The following is a 20,681-nucleotide window of genomic DNA, read 5'->3' as shown; positions in this document are numbered from 1 at the left end:
TGTCTTCAGGGTCAGTCACATAAGGGGGAGAGTTTGAGTTTGAGTTTGAGTTTAAAATTACTTATAGAGCGCACGTCTACCAGCGGTTTCTTGGCGCTATAGTTAACAGGGACCTGGGCTAGAAGACTGGGGAAGCTGCTGGCGTATTATTCAAAAGACTTCATGAACAGGAAGGTCTTGAGGTGTTTACGGAATTGCGGGTACAGGGTGATCGAGCGAAGTTCAAGGGGAAAGGAGTTCCAGAGGGTCGGGGCAAGGGTGGCAAATTTTGAACCTCCCCACTTCTTTCTCCGGTAGCGTGGGATGGAGAGGAGGGACTGGGAGGACGAGCGTAGTTCCCTGGTGGGAACGTATGGAATGATCTCGGAAGAAATAAACGCCGGTGTCAGGGCAAGTCGGGCCAAGAAGGTGATAGAAGCGAGCTTGAATTGGACCCTAGCTCGCACCGGGAGCCAATGTAAAGATTTCAGAAGAGGGGTAGAGTGGTGAAATTTAGGGAGTTTGAAGGCCAGGCGGGCCGCCTGGTTTTGTATCTGCTGTAGGCGTCGCAGGCTATATGCGGGGATGCCGGCATATAGGGCGTTGCCGTAATCCAGGCGGGACACCACCATGGCCAGGATGATGAGCTTAAGGGCGGGGAAAGTGAAGAAACGGGACACCCTGCGTATAGTGCGCAGTGAAAGGAAAGAAGAAGATACCACAGAGCTAACCTGGGAGTGAAGGGTGAGTTGAGAATTGATTTTTATGCCTAGTGTTTTGACAGAGGAAGAGGGTACAGGAGAGGGGCCAAGGGAGGGGGGCCAGAAAAGAGGAGACCAGGGGCTGGATGAACCACCCGTCAATACCAGCTCGGTCTTGTCGGGATTGAGTTTGAGGTGATTGTGGTTCATCCAGTCCCTGATATGGAGCATGACAGATTGAAAGTTTAGGACAGAAGAGAGGGAAGAGGATAGATTGAAAACAAGCTGGAGGTCATCCGCATAATTAAATACGGCGACCTCCATCTGTTGGAGGGAAAAGATAAGAGGGGCGACATACAGATTGAACAAAAGGGGGGAAAGGGAAGAGCCTTGGGGAACCCCGCACTGAACTTTCCGGACGTCCGCTGTGAAGTAACCCAGGCGGACAGCCTGGGTGCGGTCCCTCAGGAAGGAGGAGAGCCAGACCAGAGCGGTCCCCCCGATCCCCGCCGCCCTGACACGGGAAAGCAAGATGGTGTGATCCACCGTATCAAAGGCGGCTGAGAGATCGAGGAGCACTAGGGCCTGGCGCTGATTGGTATCCATACCCTCCCTGAGGTTGTCCAGGACCGAGATGACAACGGACTCTGTGGAGTGTGCGGGGCGGAAGCCAGCCTGGCGGGGGGCAAGAGCTCCATGCATCTCCACAAAGGAGCTCAGAGCGCAGGTGACATGGCGCTCGAGCACCTTAGCCAAAAATGGCAAGAGGGAGATGGGGCGGAAATTGGCAGGGACAGAAGGGAGAGGATGCTACAACAGGCTCAGTGTGGGGAACACCTTTACAGTTTTTCAGACATTCATGTCAAAAGGAGGACAGGAGGCTGCTGCAGCAGCAGGAAAAGAGTTGGGTGATCCAAGGACTTCTGTGACCTTAAGGCAGTCATGGCAACCAGCTATCAATGGTAGATCATCATAATGATTTCTTTGGGATGGCAGGCGTCCTACAATATCCACTTAGTTTGCTAAATGGAGCCAAACAACCTCTTAGGCAATCAAGATCTATTTGCTGAGTTCTTTCTTACTGAGCACATCAGGACACAATATCTTGGAGATAAGTAAGCAGTCCATCCCTTTTTATGCTCTGGCTTAGCCCACGCAGACAATTATGTGAGCATCACTAGAGAGGAGCCTTGGCTCCTCCCACATTTTGGGAGTAAGGAGCACATGTTTTGATTACACAGAAGTTGTGTGCTTCCACACAAAAAGCGCTTGCCCACCACACTGCTCTGAACATTTCGTTTATTTATTCAGCTACCTGAGCTTGCAATTTCAAGGACACACACATGACGTAATGCTATTTGGGTGTCTTAGATAACTAGAAAACCTATGGTATATTTTCTCTGGCAGCAGCACAGATAGGAGGTCAGTGATTAACCTACATGAATGTTTAGGTCTAGCTCATAATCGCAACTGTCACCCGACCTTTTAACCTACACCATATTACTCTTCTACAGTTCTTTGCTTCCACACAAATAAGTATCCATTCCTATGCTTCATATTACCATACGAGATTCCTTTAAAGCCAGACATACTGGCATTTCCAAAGCTGGTTTGGCAAGTGTGTGCAATGGCAATGGCCTTGGTCATAGGCCTTTGCTCAGGCAATAAGCGAAAGGCCATAGGCTGATCTGCTGGAACTGGCTTAGCATAGGGAAAGATCAGGAAAGGTGGAAATAAAGAGCTCTTGCTGCTCCTTCGAAAGTTAAGGGAATCGAACCCAGACACATACAGTTTACAGAGAAGGCAACAGGTTTGGACAGCAACACTAGGGGCATGCAGGGAACGGGAGACAGCCCACTTCTGACGTCTACTAAACCTATGAAGCACCTCACAACTTTTTGGCCCATGTATATAGGGAGAGTCCTCATCTAAGGGTACCACACCCATCATGCATCCAAGCACTACTTTGCATCAGGATGTCATGAACCCCCTGCTTTAGCAGCTAAAGTGGGGTTGGAGTTCATGGTGGGTCTCTTCTGAGAAAGAGTGAAAGAGAATGGACGGATGCATGGCGTGAAAAGGTAGATGGATGGAGTGAAAGGGTGGATGAATGAGTGATAGGGTGGATGAATGAGTGAAAGGATGGATGAATTAAAGGGTAGATGGATGAGTGAAAGGGATGGTGGATGGAATAATTAAAGGGTGGATGGATGGATGAGTGAATGGGATGTTGGATGGATGGATGGATGAGTGAAAGCATGGATGGATTAGTGAGTGGATGGATGTATGAAAGTGTAAATGAATGGATGGATGAGTGGTTGGGTGGAAGGATGAGTGAGAGGATGGATGATTGGATGGCTGAGTGAAAGGATGGATGCATGAGTGAAAGGGAAGACAGATGGATTGAGTGCAAGGATGGATGCAGTGAAAGGGTAGATGTATGGATGTATGGATGGGTAGATGACAGAAAAGATGGATGGATGAATAGGTTTGAATATGGGTGGACGGATGGACAGAAGGTGAAAGACTGAATGATGAAAGATTGAATGCATGACGGAATATAAAGGTGAAATTGAGGATATTAGCTGGTGGATAGAAGGATAGATGCATGGATGAAAGAGACAAGCGAGCTCTTCTTAGGAGGGTTGAGATGACTTGCTTTGTTTGCTTGGTGCCATAAGAGCTTCGGTTTGAAGTGGGGGGTATTTAAATTTTCTGGCTACTTCCTTGCTTCACATACATACCTCTTACATTTACTGAAATTGGACAAGTTACACACATTTTCACAGGCAGATGAGAGGTCAGTTTATCTACTGGGGCACAGGTAAAACGATCGGTAACCATGACTATAGGATATCTGTCGTCAATGTTTGACCGTGTGCAGTCTGGTCATGGGATCTTTAGTCACCCATGATAGTATGAGTAGCACAAAGTGTGTAACACTACATCCATGAGTCTCTGGAAGACTGTTGGAGAGCAACATCCAGGGCATTGCCCGTCGAAATGTACATCATGACACAGGTAGATTGCACTGGCAAATAGACCAGGTCAGTCTGAAAGACAAAATCAGGAGCAGGATGGCACATGACGACTGCACCGGGGTCATCAGAGATGAGCACATTTTGAAGGAAAATGGAAGCAAGGGTGCAAAACAGCTAAAAATATGAGAGAAGAGAAACCATCTACATTTTTATTTTGCGCAAGAGTAAAGCACTGATCCAACTTCTTGTTATCACCAGCAATACATTCAACAATCATTAAGGCAGTGAAATGCAGATCTGGCCGGCTTGTCTGATCAATCTTGCAATAGTGTCAAATATCGCATCTATTTCCTAGGAAGGAATCTTTAAGCGGGAGCCATCAAGCAGCCAACCAACAGCACATATACCATTGACCACCATCATACCAGCAGACTCTAAATCCATGTGTACTGGCCACCATTCTGGGATTGATGTACAATGCAAAGGGAAACTGTGGCAACTGCACCCAGCACCGGCACTGGCAAATTCACCATGGCTTGGGAAGGCAGCAAGCTGAAATAAACTCCAAAAAGGCAGGCCACGCCCATGCAAAGACAGGCTACAGCCAAATAAGCAGGTAACTCTGAAAGACTGGTGGGAATGAGCCATAGCCACACGTGTTGTAACCGGACATTAAGACTGCTATCTGGTCATATTCGTTTTGCAAGGCACCAGTCTGTGGTGAAATGATTTTCCTTATAGACAAGACTGCTTCTTTTAAGCTTGTTGGCCCTTGCAGTCACCCATAGCTATGCCATAAGCCACGTACTTCGCATGCCATTTGTGATAGTGCCTTTTGTTTTGCATTGCACTCTTCCTGCCCTCTGGATCATTGATAGAGCAGCTGACATGCAGTATCAAAGTGTTTGGCTTTAGCAACACAAAGAACATTTTTCATTTGCAATCTCTCCCGCGGGCAGGCGTTAGTTCTTATGTAAACACATGTCGTGTAAGGAGAGGATGACTAATTAGCTGGCATAAGAGCACAGTGCCTTTTGCGGTTAGTTCAACACATCAAATTTGGCATGGATGGATTTCGACCAAAATATGTTTCCATTTAGCAGTGTCTTCGATGTTCTGCATGAAAAGGATAGCGCTCAGTTTAGTTTCCAGGGGAGGCGGTTCTAAGCACTGAAAAAGCTCCCTTTGTCGGTCACCGCAGTTACCACCCCACCAAGATTCGTGAGAAAACTCCCAGTGACACCAACTGCTGAAAGCTGTCGAAATCTCTAAGGGAAACTATGGGGGTGGGAGCTGCTGATGGGGATAAGGTGGGAATAGACAGGAGAATTGAAACCAGAATTACCAACGCCCCTAGTTCTACTCCATTCCTCACTGGAACCACGGTTCCAACTGTAATCCCCTAGCACGAGGCCCTGGGAGGAGGTCAAGTGCGGAGTATTTACAGCATGTGAACTAATCAATGCCCCAACTCCCAGGATGGAGACTTTACACTGGATGCAAAGAGACTGCTAAGAAGACACTGAGAAAAACACAGGTATTGACTAATCCGCTTCAAATCAGTGGTCCCACTTAAAATGGTCCGCTTCTTACAGAGTTGATAGCGCTATTACCATTTAATACAGGGTTAGTGAGGACGAGCAAGGAGAGTGGCCCTGGCGAGGAGGAGGCAGCCACGGTAGGCAAGTGCCTTTTTTAGGTCTCGCCTGACCAGCGCTTTAGCGCTGCTCTGGCGAGACTTATAGTAAGCGCGTTTTGGAAGTGCAAACAGTGGCTTTGCAGGCCTCCAACTACAGTGCATGTGACCCGTCCGGGCGCGCGCACCATTTGGAGTCCTGCAACCACTTGTTTGCTTTCACTTTAGCCGTGATTCATCGCACCATTTGGCAGCCTGCGTGCCCGCCCCCACTCCCCCTCCCACTCCGTCAGCTTCAGTGCGCGCTTGTTTTCTTTCTTCCTCTTTAACTTTGCATCTTCTTTCCCCGTTCTCTTTTTGTATCTTACTCCATCCTCTTTCCGTTATATTCCACTTTCTCTATTTCTTTCCTTTCTCCGTCTCACGCTTTCTCTTCATTTTGACCCCTATATTTCTTTCTTCGCTGGTATTCGTTGTTTTTCTCTTTGGTTGTATTTCACTTTCTCCATTTTACTCTTTCTTCGCTCTCTGTCTCACACTCTTTCCTTTTTCTTTGAGCTCTATATTTGTCTTACTTCCCTTGTTCTTTTTCTCCCATTCTTTTTGCATGCCTCGCTCGTTTTTTTCTCTCTTTTCACCTCCCCTTTCTACCTTGCTTTGTTTCTCTCTCTGCCCTTCTCTGTTTAACCCATCCAGGCCCCCGTTGCCTCCATCTAAGCCTCTCTCTTCCTATTTTTTAAGTTGTGCGTCGTTGCAGTATCTGACTTCTCCCACACTCGGATACATCGCCAGGTAGGAGGCAGCACGCGCCTCCCGAGGACGTCTCGTGACCATCTCTTTGTTCCGTGATATAGTTGAAATTGATATGCCTACAACAGGCTTCCTGGAAATAGCATATATTTCCAAATCTTCCTGAAATAAGACGGCATCCGCCTAGGCGCTGCATTGAACTGCATTAAAATTACAGTTATGTAGCGCTTGGCACCCCTGACGAGAGGCGGCAGCGCTATATGTTGTGTTAAGTAAATGAAGCACGTGCCGTGCTGATCAGTGTTGATCAAGGTGGGATAATGGCATTTTAATGGCAGCTGGTGTGTGACAAGTGTATGACCGGTCTCAGTTTGTTACAAACACCGATGTCGTGGTCCAGGTATATCCACACAGTGCGCACAGCCCGGCTGCCCGGGGGAGGGGTGAGGAGGGGGTGTGCTGAGCACGGCTCTGCAGCTGAGTTCTCCGTCTCACATTATCAGGTACAACATTAAACTAGAGGAAACCGTACATTAGTGCAGCCTACCAGCTGTCCTTAATCACGTGCGCCCCCTGCGTGCAACAATTCACTGTCCCCCCCCCCCCCGCCCCACTGCCCTCGCGAAAAATATTTCGGAGTAAAAACCTAGCACAGTGGTCAGATTTCTATCCTTGTGATATAGATTTGCCCACGTTTAATGCACACACGAGTGAACTTTTCTTACTGACTCCTGTGGGTACGTGTAGTTTCTTCCTTCTTATGTAATCACCTCACGTGCAATATTGTATATATCTTGTTTCACATATGTTATTGGGGTATCTGTCTATTAGGAAACAACTGATTCATAAAATGATAATTTATTTTTCACTGAAACATTTTAAGTGTATTAATGAGAAGAACTAATTAACAGATATAAAAACACTCTGTGTAAGATCTAGGCAAACGCAGGCGCAGAACAAAACTCTCAGCAACACCCAGGCTTCAGACAAGTCCATACCTTTTTTTGGAGAAAACCACTCCATCCCTAAAGGTTGTACTTTCTTCCTCAGTTCCATATCTGTTCTTTTCCCCTGTCTCTGTTCCTCTGTTTCATTTCGCCTGTCCCTCCTGAAGGCTTTGAGTTAATCTTACAGAGTGCATAAAGTGCTGGGCAAACATTCAGCATAACTTAACTAAACACACACACACGCAATCACTCTCTCTTTTCGCTCCCTCCCTCCATCTTCCCTCTCTCTCTCTCGCCCTAACTCTCTCTCTCTTCTTCTTCTTGTTCTCTCTTTCTCCCTGCCTCTTCCCCCTCTCTCTCCCTCTTCCCACCTCTCTCCCGCCTCTCTCCCTCCCCCCCTCTCCCACTCCCCCTCCCACTGCACGCCTCACACTGCTGCATGCCGCACACTGCTGCACACCGCACGCTGCTGCACGCCGCACACTGCTACACACCACACACTGCTGCATGCCACACACTGCTGCACGCCACACACTGCTGCATGCCGCTGCACGCCACACACTGCTGCACGCCACACACTGCTGCACGCCACACACTGCTGCACGCCGCACACTGCTGCACGCCGCACACTGCTGCACGCTGCAAACTGCTACACGAAACACTGCTGCACGCCACACACTGCTGCATGCCACACACTGCTGCACGCCACACACTGCTGCACGCCGCACAATGCTACACGAAACACTGTTGCACGCCACACACTGCTGCACGGCACACACTGCTGCATGCTGCACACTGCTGCATGCCACACACTGCTGCACACTGCTGAATTACTCACTGCTGCATGCTGCACAACACTGCTGCACGCAGCACACTGCTGCAGCCGCACACTGCTGCACGCTGCACACTGCTGCACGCCGCTGCATGCCACACAGTGCTGCATGCCTCACACTGCTACACGAAACACTGCTGCACGCCACACACTGCTGCACGCAGCACACTGCTGCACGCAGCACACTGCTGCACGCCGCACACTGCTGCATGCCGCACACTGCTACACGAAACACTGCTGCACGCCACGCACTGTTGCACGCCACACACTGCTGCACGCCACACACTGCTGCACGCCGCACAATGCTACACGATACACTGCTGCACGCCACACACTGCTGCACTGCACACACTGCTGCATGCCGCACACTGCTGCACGCCACACACTGCTGCACGCCACACACTGCTGCACACTGCTGCATTACTCACTGCTGCATGCTGCACGACACTGCTGCACGCAGCACACTGCTGCACGCCGCACACTGCTGCATGCCACACACTGCTGCACGCCGCTGCATGCCACACAGTGCTGCATGCCTCACACTGCTTCACGAAACACTGCTGCACGCCACACACTGCTGCATGCCACACACTGCTGCACGCCACACACTGCTGCACGCCACACACTTCTGCACACCGCACACTGCTGCATGCCGCACACTGCTGCATGCCTCACACTGCTGCACGCCTCACACTGCTGCACGCCACACACTGCTGCACGCCGCACACTGCTGCACACCGCACACTGCTGCACGCCGCACACTGCTTTTATGCAAGTTTATGCTACTGACATTATAAATGACAATGCCTTTTATTTGTTTTAAAACCAAAACATAAATAAAAGGCATTGTAATTTTACAATGCCAATAGCTCAAACTCTTATAAATGCGAGACCTATTGCATTGCAAATGCTTGTTATTACTTTGCGAGTGCGCGTAGCGAAGTTCCACTGAGTTGTTTTCCAACGCCGTGGAACTTCGTGAAGAGTCAATACGCCTGCTGCACCCAGGGTTAGAATGCACTCACCTTCACCCTGAAAGATTTATCTTTACTTGAGTGCACATGAACCATGTTAAAACAATGCAAAAGGAATAATTTCACACCTGATCATACCTGCCAAGTGCAAACACGCTCAGGCCTATGGTGCAGTTCTTGTCCTTAAACTGCTGGTTCACAATGTCTCTGTTGAAAGTCCCAGTCCAGACCACAGGAGCCAGCCAGGGAGTGAGAATCGTCACCTTTTTGTTTCTAAAACAAACAAGAGGGGGCAGTTAGAATGGCAGTGAAAACCTCTTGTTACAACAACTGCTTTAAGGTTTGTAAGAGCAGTGTAGCTAACAATGTCTTCACTCTCACCTACAGGTAGTCATACACTTACACTCACTGAGAAACTCTGGCACACAGGTGTACATGTTCAACTTTTGGGAACTTTTAGTAACACCTGAAAGCTGCAACAGTCAGTGCCTTCCAGGCATAATAATGGGAATGGCATGCGGCATCTGCAGTTTCCACAACGCAGACTTGTACGCAAGAAATAACAGTCACATTTAGGAATAGGAGCCAAAAGCAAAAATGCACTTTTTCCTGTGAAGAAACCTCTGCCCTACACCCCACGAAGTCTTTGAGTTTTCCATTCCCCTTCTAACTCTAGAAAGACAGTTACTACATTTCTTTTCTAGAGTAAAATTCCAACAATATCCAGGATGGGAAAGGGACAGAGTGGTGTTTTTGCTTGTTCACAATCTTACAAGTTTGTGTGCGTTCACAAACCCTCACCTTCATCCTCTCACATCGCAAACCTTGTTGAAGTTTACTTCTGCGTAAGTACACGCAGTTGCGGCACACATTTACTCAACAGTAAAAACATTAAAGGGTGACAGGTACCATTTTAAGTCTTTTCTAAACAGCGCATGCGCTGTCTTAAAGAGGCATGTTGTATATACTTTGTGGGCTTCAGCCCACCCATAGACTTCCCATTTGTTGTCTCCATCATCACTCATTTTTTATCCCAATTTGTCCATGGCATGCATTTGTCATGCCTCTTCCAGGGTTTAACCTTCCTAGAGAGAATGGACCAATTAAACTATCCCCCCACTGCTTTAATTTTAGAATCTGTTTCAGGAACTACTTTTTTCTTTGTTAAAGTGCACTTTAACATGAGCTTTCTTGTTTTCTCTCAGCAGCAGGCTGGACTACGGAAACACCCTCTACGCAGGAGACTCAGCCAAACTCCTGAAATGGCTTAAACGCATCCAGAACGCCTCTGCATGCCTGATCCTCGACATCCCTCGCCGCAGCCACATCACACCCCACCTTAGAGACCTGCACTGGCTCCCCGTCAACAAGAGGATAACCTTCAATCTCCTCACCCACGCACACAAGTCACTCCACAGCACCGGACCAGCGTACCTCAACAGCCGACTCAGCTTCTACACACCCACCCGCCAGCTCCGCTCCGCCGACCTCGCCCTGGCCACAGTCCCCCCGCATCCGAAGAGCGACCTCTGGCAGCAGATCATTCTCCCACTTCGCCGCCATGACCTGAAACACCCTCCCCATCCACCTACGGCAGACCCAAGACCTACTGACCTTCAGACGACTCCTCAAGACCTGGCTCTTCGAGCAGTAGCAGCATCCCCCAGCGCATTGAGACCCTCACGGGTAAGTAGCGCGCTCTACAAATGCTATGATTGATTGATTGATTGACTCACTACTCCAAGCTCCTCTGTAAACAGGCCTGTAAATCTTGTTCTCATCTTATCACATCTGCTAATCATTCAAAGACCGAGGTCAAATGCCAGATGCTGTTTTCCAATTTAGCTATTTTACACATGATTGGTGTATGTCAACATTCAGGCTCGGCATCGGTATGATATATTTGTAGTTCTACATGCCGGTGATTGACTTTCAAAACGCGTGCTGAAATCACACTTTTATCACTTCAATTTATAGAATTAATTTTGGTACATGTTTACAAACAAAATCAAGCGATACAGAGCCTTTGATTCGGCACATGTTGTAAAAGTCATTCACACGCATTTTGCACATGACTGGTGTACGTCAACACTTAGGTCCCGCATCGGTAGGATATACTTGTAATTCTGAGTGCCCATGATTGATTTGCAAACTATGTGGCTAAATCACACTTTTATCACTTGAATTTAAAGACTTTATTTGTGTGCATGTTTACAACCAAAATGAAGCGATGCAAGCCTTTGTTTAAGCGCATGTTGTAAAAGTAATTCACACGCATTCCTAATTAAATGTAATGTTGCACCAGCAAATCAAAGTTAAATACTTTGAACATACTGAATTTATTCTAATTTGCTGGTGCAACATTAATTTTAATTAAGTGTATGTGATTTAATTGCAAAACCAACACTTAAACTAAGGCTTTTATTTGTTTCTGTAACCAGGCCTGCAAATTTTGTTCTTATCTTGTCACGTTTGCTATGCATTCAACGACCGAGGTCAAATGCAAGACGCTGTTTTCCGAGTGCTCCTAAACGAAGGCTTTATTTGCATGATTTTCTTTGTAAATACACACCTAAATGAACTCTTTCCATTGCAGTAGTAGAAGCACGATGTAAGTGTGTGTTTTAGGTGCAACCACATTTAAAAATGTTTCACCAGCAATTCAGGGTACAAATAAACGCAATGATTTGCCAGTCCGAAATTACTTTTAATTCTATTTACTTTCAAGATACTCACTTAAGAAAGGACTTTACATTGGTTTCGCGTTTCAGGTTTCAGACATGCACTCACATAAAGCCTCTAAAAAGTATGAGTTTATATTTACATCTCTCCTTGACATAGTATTTTATCATGCCTGTGTGCTTGATTTTCATTTGTCACATCCATTAAATTAAAGGCAGACCATCGCAAGGAAACAGTGGCTACGTTATATTTACCAACATACATTTCCTTTATATTCCTTTTATTAATCTCTTTTATGTGATGGAACAAGAATTATATCATGGAAACATACATACTCAGTAGCAGCCGCGGCCCGTAGAGGGAGTTCCGTGGGGCAGAGAGGCAGGGCGGGGGGTACTAAAAACTGGAATATTGATAATTGGAGGTAAGTAAACAATTAAATAAATAAAACGAATTTCGTAGCGCGCGCTGCATTGCATTTTGGGCGTCCTTCTTGTTGTCACTATAGAGTGCCACCACCAGCTGAGTGTCGTCGGCGTAGGAGACCATGGTCAGACCCCTATTTCTAGCCACCGTGGCCAGTGGTTGAACATAAAGATTGAATAGTAGGGGACGGAGGGAGGAACCCGGTGGGACACCTTGTTTAATAGGGTGTGCGCCAGAGGCAAAAGGGGGAACAGTGACCACAAATGACCTCTCACTGAGAAACGATGTAAGCCATTTCAAGGCCAGGCCAACAATCCCTGTTTCCTCCAGGCGTTGTAACAGGATGGCATGGGACACTGTGTCAAACGCGGCACTGAGATCTAAAAGGATCAGTGCCGACGTTTGCCCAGCGTCTAAAGCAGACCAAAGTTATTCGGTCACAGCCAGGAGGGCAGACTCCATGCTGTGACCAGGTCGAAAACCACTCTGGGAGGGGTCCAGCGTGTTGTTCTTGGTCATGAAGTCGGAGAGGAGTGAGTTGACATGCGCCTCCGTGGTCTTGGCTACCCAGGGGAGTAAGGAGATTGGGCGATAGTTTTCAGGTTTGGCCGGGTCAAGCAGAGGTTTTTTTAAGTAGAGGTAGCACCTTGGCCTGATTCCATATCTTGGGCACAATTGCTGTGGAGAGCGATAAATTGATTACCTGCCTCAGGGAGGGCATAATCGCGGGAAACACTTGCCTAAATTGATCAGGTTTAAGAGGATCAGCGGGTGAGCCAGATTTAATTTTCCTGCAGAGAGCGAGCAGCTGGTCTGTGGAGATTGGTGGGAAAGACACCAAGGTATAGGCAATCTGCTCACGTCCTGCAGCTAGAGGGGTGATAGCAGTAGTGGAAAAGGATTTATAGATGTTATCTACTTTCCTAATGAAGAAAGAGGCGAGGTCCTCGCACTGCTCGTTGGACTGGATCTTCTGTCCTGTATTGGTCTGCTGAGCCTTCAAGCTGGAGAGTATCAAGAATATGCTCTTTGCCGGGTTGTCGCTGTTACGGATTTGGTCGGCATAGAACGTTGCTCGAGCCGATTGAATGGCTCTGTGGTAGCCTTTGACTGCCGCTCGATAGTTGTCTTTCGCAGCGGTGTGGAAATCCTTTCTCCAGATACGTTCCAACTTTTTGCGCTCTTTGCGTAAATTAGCTAGGTCGCTATTGTAACACGGTCTAGTCCTGGATTTACGATTGAGTGACCATTTCTCAGGGATAAGGCCATCAAGTGGCTGACTGATCCAATCTGTTAAGGCCTTGTATGCCTTATTAGGATCATTGGGGAAGCTGGGGCAAGTGGTAGACAGGCGGTCCTGAAAGGAATCCCAGTTGAGCTTGCGCCAGGGGCGTTTGAGTGAGGATGTTTGGGCCTTATATTGTGGGGGGATTATCTCTTGAAGGAGCATAGGGACCAAGTAGTGGTCAGACCACCCCATAGGGATGGGGGTGAGAACTGACAGTGTAGGTATATTAGAGAAAACTGGGTCCAGCAGATGACTGGCCGTGTGAGTAGGGTTCGACACCAGTTGAACCAGCTGGCAAGCTGCCATATCTGCTATGAAATTTGTCACATCAGGGTCGTCTAATCTGTCTAGATGAATATTCAGATCCTCAGTGACTGTAAAGTTGGCGGCATTAACTGCCAATATGCTGACTGCCTCTGCAAGAGCTGCCTTAAAGTCTGCAGATGGCCCAGTGGGCCTATAAATCAAAAGCCCTGACAAGGTATAATTTTGGCTTTGTGTGACCTCAAAGAGGGCACATTCCCTTCCGGGTATAGTCTGCCTAGTGAGGGTGCAGGGGTAGATAGATTTGTGAATAATAGCAATGCCCCCTCCTCTCGAGGCCCTATTGAGAGTGAGAATGCTATAACCTGCAGGAAGCGCCAGACTAGGTTCTGCGGTCATGTCTTCCGAGAGCCATGTCTCGGTAAGAAAGAGGATGTCAGGGGAGGCGTCCTCCAGCAGGTCGTAGATGTCAGCATAGTATTTAGCTAGCGAACGGCAGTTAAGGTTAAAAATCTTAATCGTATTTTTATGCTGAGAGTGATGTTTGCGTGATGGCAGTGTAGGAGTGGCACTAAAGCCACAGTTAAAGCAGCAGAAAGGCCCCTCGAAAGTGATACCGCAGGGCGATCTGCAGTTGTTCACTCCATTTCTCAAAGCTAACAGCTTGTTAGTGGTGTAGGTTGGCCCACCTCTTGTGAAAGGGGCAGCGTTTCTGGTGTCTGGCTACAGACTGGCGCAGACGGGTGCAGACGGGCTTGCCTTTGGCACGCCTTCGGGCGGCTTCCGTGCCATCGGCCCCTTTTCACTGGGCTGGTAGAAGAACTTCCTGAAGCCTAGACCGTCACCCTGGTACAAAATGGCGGCGGGGATGGCTAACCGGAAGTGAGTATTGTCTGTCACGCCTCCCTCCACTCAATCGGTATATGAAAAAACAGTCACAGTGGAGCAGTTTATCTTAATAAAAACACAAGTATGTGAGTATACACTTAAATCGAGTTATGACAACACCTTATTGAGATACACAAATGACCTCATTTAATCATATTCAGCATAGAAAAGGGTCAACATTTCAACCTATTAAATAGACAAATGCATGTCACAATCATCATTTTCAATTACTACGGGTGTAAGTGAAGTGAAAAGTGCAACATAAATCGGGATAAGTGCAGACAAAGTGAAGGGGAAGGTCGTGTGTTTGAGAACATCCAAAATGAATTTGAAGACCTAACCTGCCACTCGAATGGCAATAACACAAATGCAATAACATTAGCAAGAAAAGCAGTTGTACAATCACTGTCAGTCTTGTGTATTAAACAAAGGGAAAAGTCGTCGACGTTTCGACCCCTAATCGAGCCAGCAATTAGGAAATCTTGGAAGCGGGGTCTTCTTCAGGACCAGCGGGGGGTAGGGAAGAAGGACTTACACCTAGAGATAATGAGTAGTATTAATACGGTGTGTCTCTAGGATCATTAATTGTCATGAGGTAGAAATAAGATGATATTTACCAGCAACAGCAAGGAAAACTCATGCTGGATTATTTGTGGAGTGGGCCCGAACGGCTCCTAAAACAAAACAAAAACAAAAAGACGGAACAAGGGGAGATTGTACATCTGTATGAGGTCTCAATTGGGGCCTGTTGGCCAAAGCAAGATGGTGTATTACTCACCATTCAATGTTGAACAACCGGTGCTATTGATGGCAATATTCTTGTCGGTATGTGATGAATCACAGTGGGCAGTGGTTCAAAAGTAACCAACGCTGGGGGGGTAAAGAAATTGAATTTCAAATCACCACTTAGTTTGAAGATGTACCAAAACCAAATAAGGTACAAACATCAAAGGACCCACACAAGTGACGGGAAAACTATGGGGGCAAATGTATCTAAAAATGTCTAAAAAGGGAGTCACCGTGAGGGGACATCAAGGGTAACTATGGGCAGCGCTGCGGGGTTTGGAGGATATGAATCCGCTAAATTTAAGAAGAACATCCAGCGTGTTATGGACTTAACACGTAACAAGCCCCAACCTCTGAAAGCCCGGACAATAAGTATGAGGCAGGCGAAGATGAGAGATTAAGCTCGCAGCGTTTCACAAAATCAAAACTTGAAAAAATATATAAAACCGCCTAACGGCTCTAAAGCATGGAAACTAATTACATATGGTTCTTATTATAACTCAACCCAACTACGATGTGGCCAACAACGGAAGAATAGCAAATGGAGAGGTGAAGAGGGGCAGCTTTTAATCTCTTAGTGGAGCAAAAAGAAAGTGAGAAGCGCGGTGAATTGCAATCTCTTGGAAGACGCGCGCTTGCTCCGCGGCATGACATACCTCCCAGGTAGCGTCGACAACATCTGACAGCTAACCCTGGGAAGTGTCAGGTCGCTCATTAAGTAACTGACGAAAACAAGTACGTCAGCAAGAGGCACGTGACGAGCCCATTGGACCGGGGCAGAGGGTGTGTCTGTAACAACGCAGCTGAAAGCTCAGATGCTGCAAAACTGAAAGTGTTAACCCGTGATCGACAGACAGCGTTCAAAGGCGCGCGAAGGGCACTTAAATGTGTCAATTGAAACTGCTGTGTTACAGCTTACACTCTAAGTTTCTTGTTTACAACATTGAAGCATAATATTTTCAGCGTTGTGCGTTAATGCAAAAAATAGGTAAAGCCACTTAGTCAAATGTACGTCAGCTTGGAAACCATGAACATGAAAAACAAATCATAGAGCAGCATATAAAATAGAGGCAAGCATTAACGTATCCTATTTAAAATGTATGCAACGAGGTAGTGACCTGACTGCAAAAGCAGCTTACATTCTGAAGCAGAGATAAATCGCCCTCAACAAGATAACAATATATGTCTAGATAGAGTGTAGTTCAGATTTTGAAAGGGAATCAAGGCAATAGTAGGTTCCAGGGGCGGAAAAAATGTGTCATGCAGCAAATGATTATGGATGGTCAAGATTACCCCATATTTTAGGCTAGGTGTTATTCAACAGGGATAATTGTGCATACGTAGCGTCAAGTTCGTTAAGGCCATTGAGGACAGAGTCAAACCTGTCCATCCATTTACATTCACGAGTGTTGAGGATTGCTCCCAGGTCGCCTCCCCTGATACCCAGAGTGATGGCCTCCAGAACTAGCCATTTCATCGATTCAGGGGGGTGATTAAATGCTGAAAAATGTTCAACCATGGGGGCCCCCGTGGTATTGCATCTTATTCTGCTACAGTGTTGTAGGATACGGCATTTAATCCTCTGAGTGGTCTGACCCACATATATCTTATTGCAGGGACAGACAATGGCGTAAATCACATTCTTAGTGTTACAATTTGTCAATGTTTTTAGGGGCACCGTGCAATTGTTCAATTGAAACACTTTAGTTTCAATAGTGAGACCACAGGCTTTACATTGTCCACATTTGACATGGCCTACTGGTGCCGGTAGTTGCCACATTGATTCGATTGTTGGCTTAGGCGGTGTGTCCAAAAAGGATTTTACTACTTGATCACGGACATTTCTACCTTTCTTAAAAGAGTGCATGGGGCAATAAGGTGTTGTCATAACTCGATTTAAGTGTATACTCACATACTTGTGTTTTTATTAAGATAAACTGCTCCACTGTGACTGTTTTTTCATATACCAATCTATACACCCGAGTCCAGTGGTCTATCGGGTTACCCCATTGAAACATAACACATCCCTCCACTCAATCAGCATGGGCTGGCTGCAGTGGACCGGGGAGGGACTGTAAAAAGCTGGCCCCCTAAATCGGAGTCAGATCAGGTAAGAACATGTGCAAAGAATCTTTCGTGACAGTAATGTTATTTTTTGAGCGCACAACGTTTCCCAAATTGAATGGAAAGGTAGCGTTTCAAATGGTGCAGGCTTCGAACACAGATTCAATAAGTGCACGTTTAAAAACACATATTCAATTAGTGCAGGCTAAACACAGTAACAGTTGGTGCTGGCTAAAAATGAAGCTTGCATCAGACAAAGGCGCTAACGCAGAAAATAACTACACAGCTAACCTTCAACATGAGTAGCTGTGAGCTGAGAACAGGAATTAACTGCGCTTCCGCGCCATCGACCCCTTTTCACTGGGCTAGTAGAAGAACTTCCTGAAGCCTAGACCGTCACCCTGGTAAAAAATGGAGGCGGGGGCGGCTACCCAGAAGTGAGTGTTGTCAGTCACGCCTCCCTCCACTCAATCAGCACGGGCTGGCTGCGGTGGACCGGGGAGGGACTGTAACAAGCTGGCCCCCTAAATCGGAGTCAGATCAGGTAAGAACATGTGCAAAGAATCTTTCGTGACAGTAATGTTATTTTTTGAGCGCACAACGTTTCCCAAATTGAATGGAAAGGTAGCGTTTCAAATGGTGCAGGCTTCGAACACAGATTCAATAAGTGCACGTTTAAAAACACATATTCAATTAGTGCAGGCTAAACACAGTAACAGTTGGTGCTGGCTAAAAATGAAGCTTGCATCAGACAAAGGCGCTAACGCAGAAAATAACTACACAGCTAACCTTCAACATGAGTAGCTGTGAGCTGAGAACAGGAATTAACTGCGCTTCCGCGCCATCGGCCCCTTTTCACTGGGCTGGTAGAAGAACTTCCTGAAGCCTAGACCGTCACCCTGGTAAAAAATGGAGGCGGGGGCGGCTACCCAGAAGTGAGTGTTGTCAGTCACGCCTCCCTCCACTCAATCAGCACGGGCTGGCTGCGGTGGACCGGGGAGGGACTGTAACAAGCTGGCAGAATAGACCCTGCACAAAAAACAAGCCAGTTTGCTTACTTCTTCCTCACCTAACAAGCCCGGATTACTCTCCCTGGGGTGGGTTGAGTCACCTGGGCGTGTTGGCTGGAACGGGGGGTGGGTGTAGCAAACTGGGCTTCTTTGCAGTTGCCTCCCATTTTAGACTGTTAGATGCTGGTTTTTGACTCTCATCATGCACTGGGACCTGCTAACCAAGCCCGTGTGCCCGTGCTCTTTCCCCTAAAAGTGATGTGAATTGGTACACCCAATTAGCAAAGTAGTTTGTGTCCTTACAAGACCCTAGTATATCAAACCAGCGGTACCCAAGGCAAGGGTGGTAAAGGGGTCTCCAGGGCTGCAACACTGGTTGTGCCACCCTATGCAATCCAAGTAAAAGTAAGTGTGCAGGTCTGCCATTGCAGCCCTGCACTAGCAGCCTGTCTGCTCGAGAGTGACTCTGCACACACCATGTGCCTTTAGAGCCACACCACTACCTTAATATAAGTAGGATACTTTTAAGGTTGTTCTCCCTAGCCCAGGAGGTAGAGTGCATTATAATAAAGGTGCTGATATCAATGTTTATACACATGTCCATACGGTATCCCTGTGAAACAAGGTTTTAATGTAAGTTACCGATAATCCATCGAGTAACAAGGGCTGGCTACCAAAAAAACTCGAGATAGCCAGCTCCAGTATGTAACGACCGAATTGTGTCATTCTTGGTGTCAAACACTGTGCTTTTTCAAACCCAACACGATTTGCGTGTCGAAGGTGAGATGGCATGCATGTAGGTGCCACCTAGAGTGTGTGTTCACCTAAAGTTTAGTGGTCCAGTGCCTTGGTGGGTTCCCCCAAGTGGCAAAGACAAGAGTTTGCCCTCCTGGTGGTATGTGATAGCACTTTCCAAGGACAGAGGCAAAGGCCTAGGCAGGAAGGAGGTCACACCTCCTTCTTCCCAGAATGGCTAGTGTTTACAGTCAAAGCAGTGAGCATTAAAGTCTTTCACCGCCCTTGATGTGCAATTACTTGTCCCCCACTCAAGCACAAAGCCCTTCCCGCCTTGTCCAGCCCAACAAGTGGGAAAATTAGTTAGTCAGAATGCATACACATCCAAAAGGCTAGCCACACTTTAGGTTGGGCTAGGAGGTCTGTACAGCCAAGGAAAGGTTCTGCCATGTTGGATCACCCTGAATTAGAGGACTTTGGGTAGAAAGGTGATGTATACCCACATGGTGTTGTCAACTCAGGGGCAGGTTTGTCGAAGGGACCAGTAGCCCATTGGCCACTGTCCCTCGCCCACTTAACTCCCCCTAAACTAGGATTTAAGGGGCTCCCCTGACAACAGAAACTCAGTTCTGACTCTGAATCCGAGAAGAGGCACAAAGAATACGCCATCATCGACAACAGGACTTTGGAGTCTGCCCTGAAGAGACCATATACTGTAACCATGTGTTCGACGTGTGTCTGTGGCAAAAGCTCATTGCTGCCAGCAAAAGGGGCTCCAGTGGATACCAGAAACCGAAGCAGACTCCCTTGGAGTGGTAGGACCAGTCTCCTGCAAGCTGCAGGAAAATCGACTTGTTGCGTGACAAGACTTGTGACCCGCTGGGCCTGTCGAGAAAGAGCCCTAAGAGGAGTGGTGTCCTGCAAGGCTGGAGTGGTAGCCAAGCTTTCACCAAGTTTCAAGCCGCTACTCCATTCCTGTCAACCTCCAGCCGCTGAAGTAACCGTGGACCAAGGCTTGGTGAACGCCAGTCGGGTGATCGACCCCTTGAACAACATCTCCAGCCCGAGAGCACCTCACAGCGACTAACGTCGGCAATGGCAGCTTGGCTGTGTTCCTGCATCCTGAAGTTAGAGTTGTCGAGTGTCTGGTGACCTGCCCCGGTGATTGACAGCTGCAAGCTACCTCTGCACCCGGAGCCGACGAGCAAGGTAGAAGAAATCCAGCTGTTGAAACAAGGGCCTAGGACCCCAAAGGCCTCTACTCTTCACGGGTAGAGTGGAACTCCATCTCCAAGTGTGGTTTTGTCAAGTGCTGCAAGTTTGACAGCTCCCATGGATCCCGTTCAGTACCAAGGACAGCCAAGTCAACTCTGCACCCGACTCCCTAGGCAAGATAACAAAGTAACAATCCACAAGAGGGTTGATTTGAACTCACCCTGCAAGTGACCGTTCGAGAGTCACTTGTGTTTTCCCCCACTGACTTCAATGGAACCAGTTTGTGAATTTAAAGTGCATTTACTTTTAAACTCTTTAAAAAACCACAACTCCGGTTGTATGTATGATACAAAGGGGCATATTACCAAACGGCAGGGATAATTATCGCTGGCAGCCCTCAGCGTAAAAATGTTTATCGCCGGCTATCGCTGATAATTATCGCCATGCTAGCGCTGTATTAACAACTCATAGTGCAATGGCGATAATTATCCCAGCGATAGAGATATTTTCCATGGAACATCGC

The 20,681-nt window shown here is 47.4% G+C and overlaps 1 protein-coding gene and 1 long non-coding RNA gene across 8 annotated transcripts in view; both read right to left on the bottom strand.

Moving 5' to 3' along the window:
- The window catches only part of LOC146809833 (histo-blood group ABO system transferase 1-like), a 691,528-nt gene that overhangs the window by 139,025 nt on the left and 531,822 nt on the right, over positions 1-20,681 (bottom strand). For all 7 annotated transcript variants that reach the window (XM_085616684.1, XM_085616687.1, XM_085616688.1 and 4 more), the window contains one exon: positions 8,939-9,073. In XM_085616684.1, the coding sequence (XP_085472810.1) occupies positions 8,939-9,073 (135 nt within the window). The remainder of the gene's footprint in view (positions 1-8,938; positions 9,074-20,681) is intronic.
- Positions 14,497-15,220, bottom strand: LOC146809834 (uncharacterized). The gene is made up of 3 exons (XR_014966491.1): positions 15,127-15,220; positions 14,966-15,022; positions 14,497-14,885 (listed from the first exon to the last, which is right to left on the bottom strand). It is a non-coding gene; the product is annotated as an uncharacterized LOC146809834 (long non-coding RNA).

This window comes from Triturus cristatus, chromosome 7, assembly GCF_964204655.1.
Source record: "Triturus cristatus chromosome 7, aTriCri1.1, whole genome shotgun sequence".
Lineage (NCBI taxonomy): Eukaryota > Metazoa > Chordata > Amphibia > Caudata > Salamandridae > Triturus > Triturus cristatus.
This window is presented reverse-complemented; position numbering and strand designations above follow the sequence as displayed.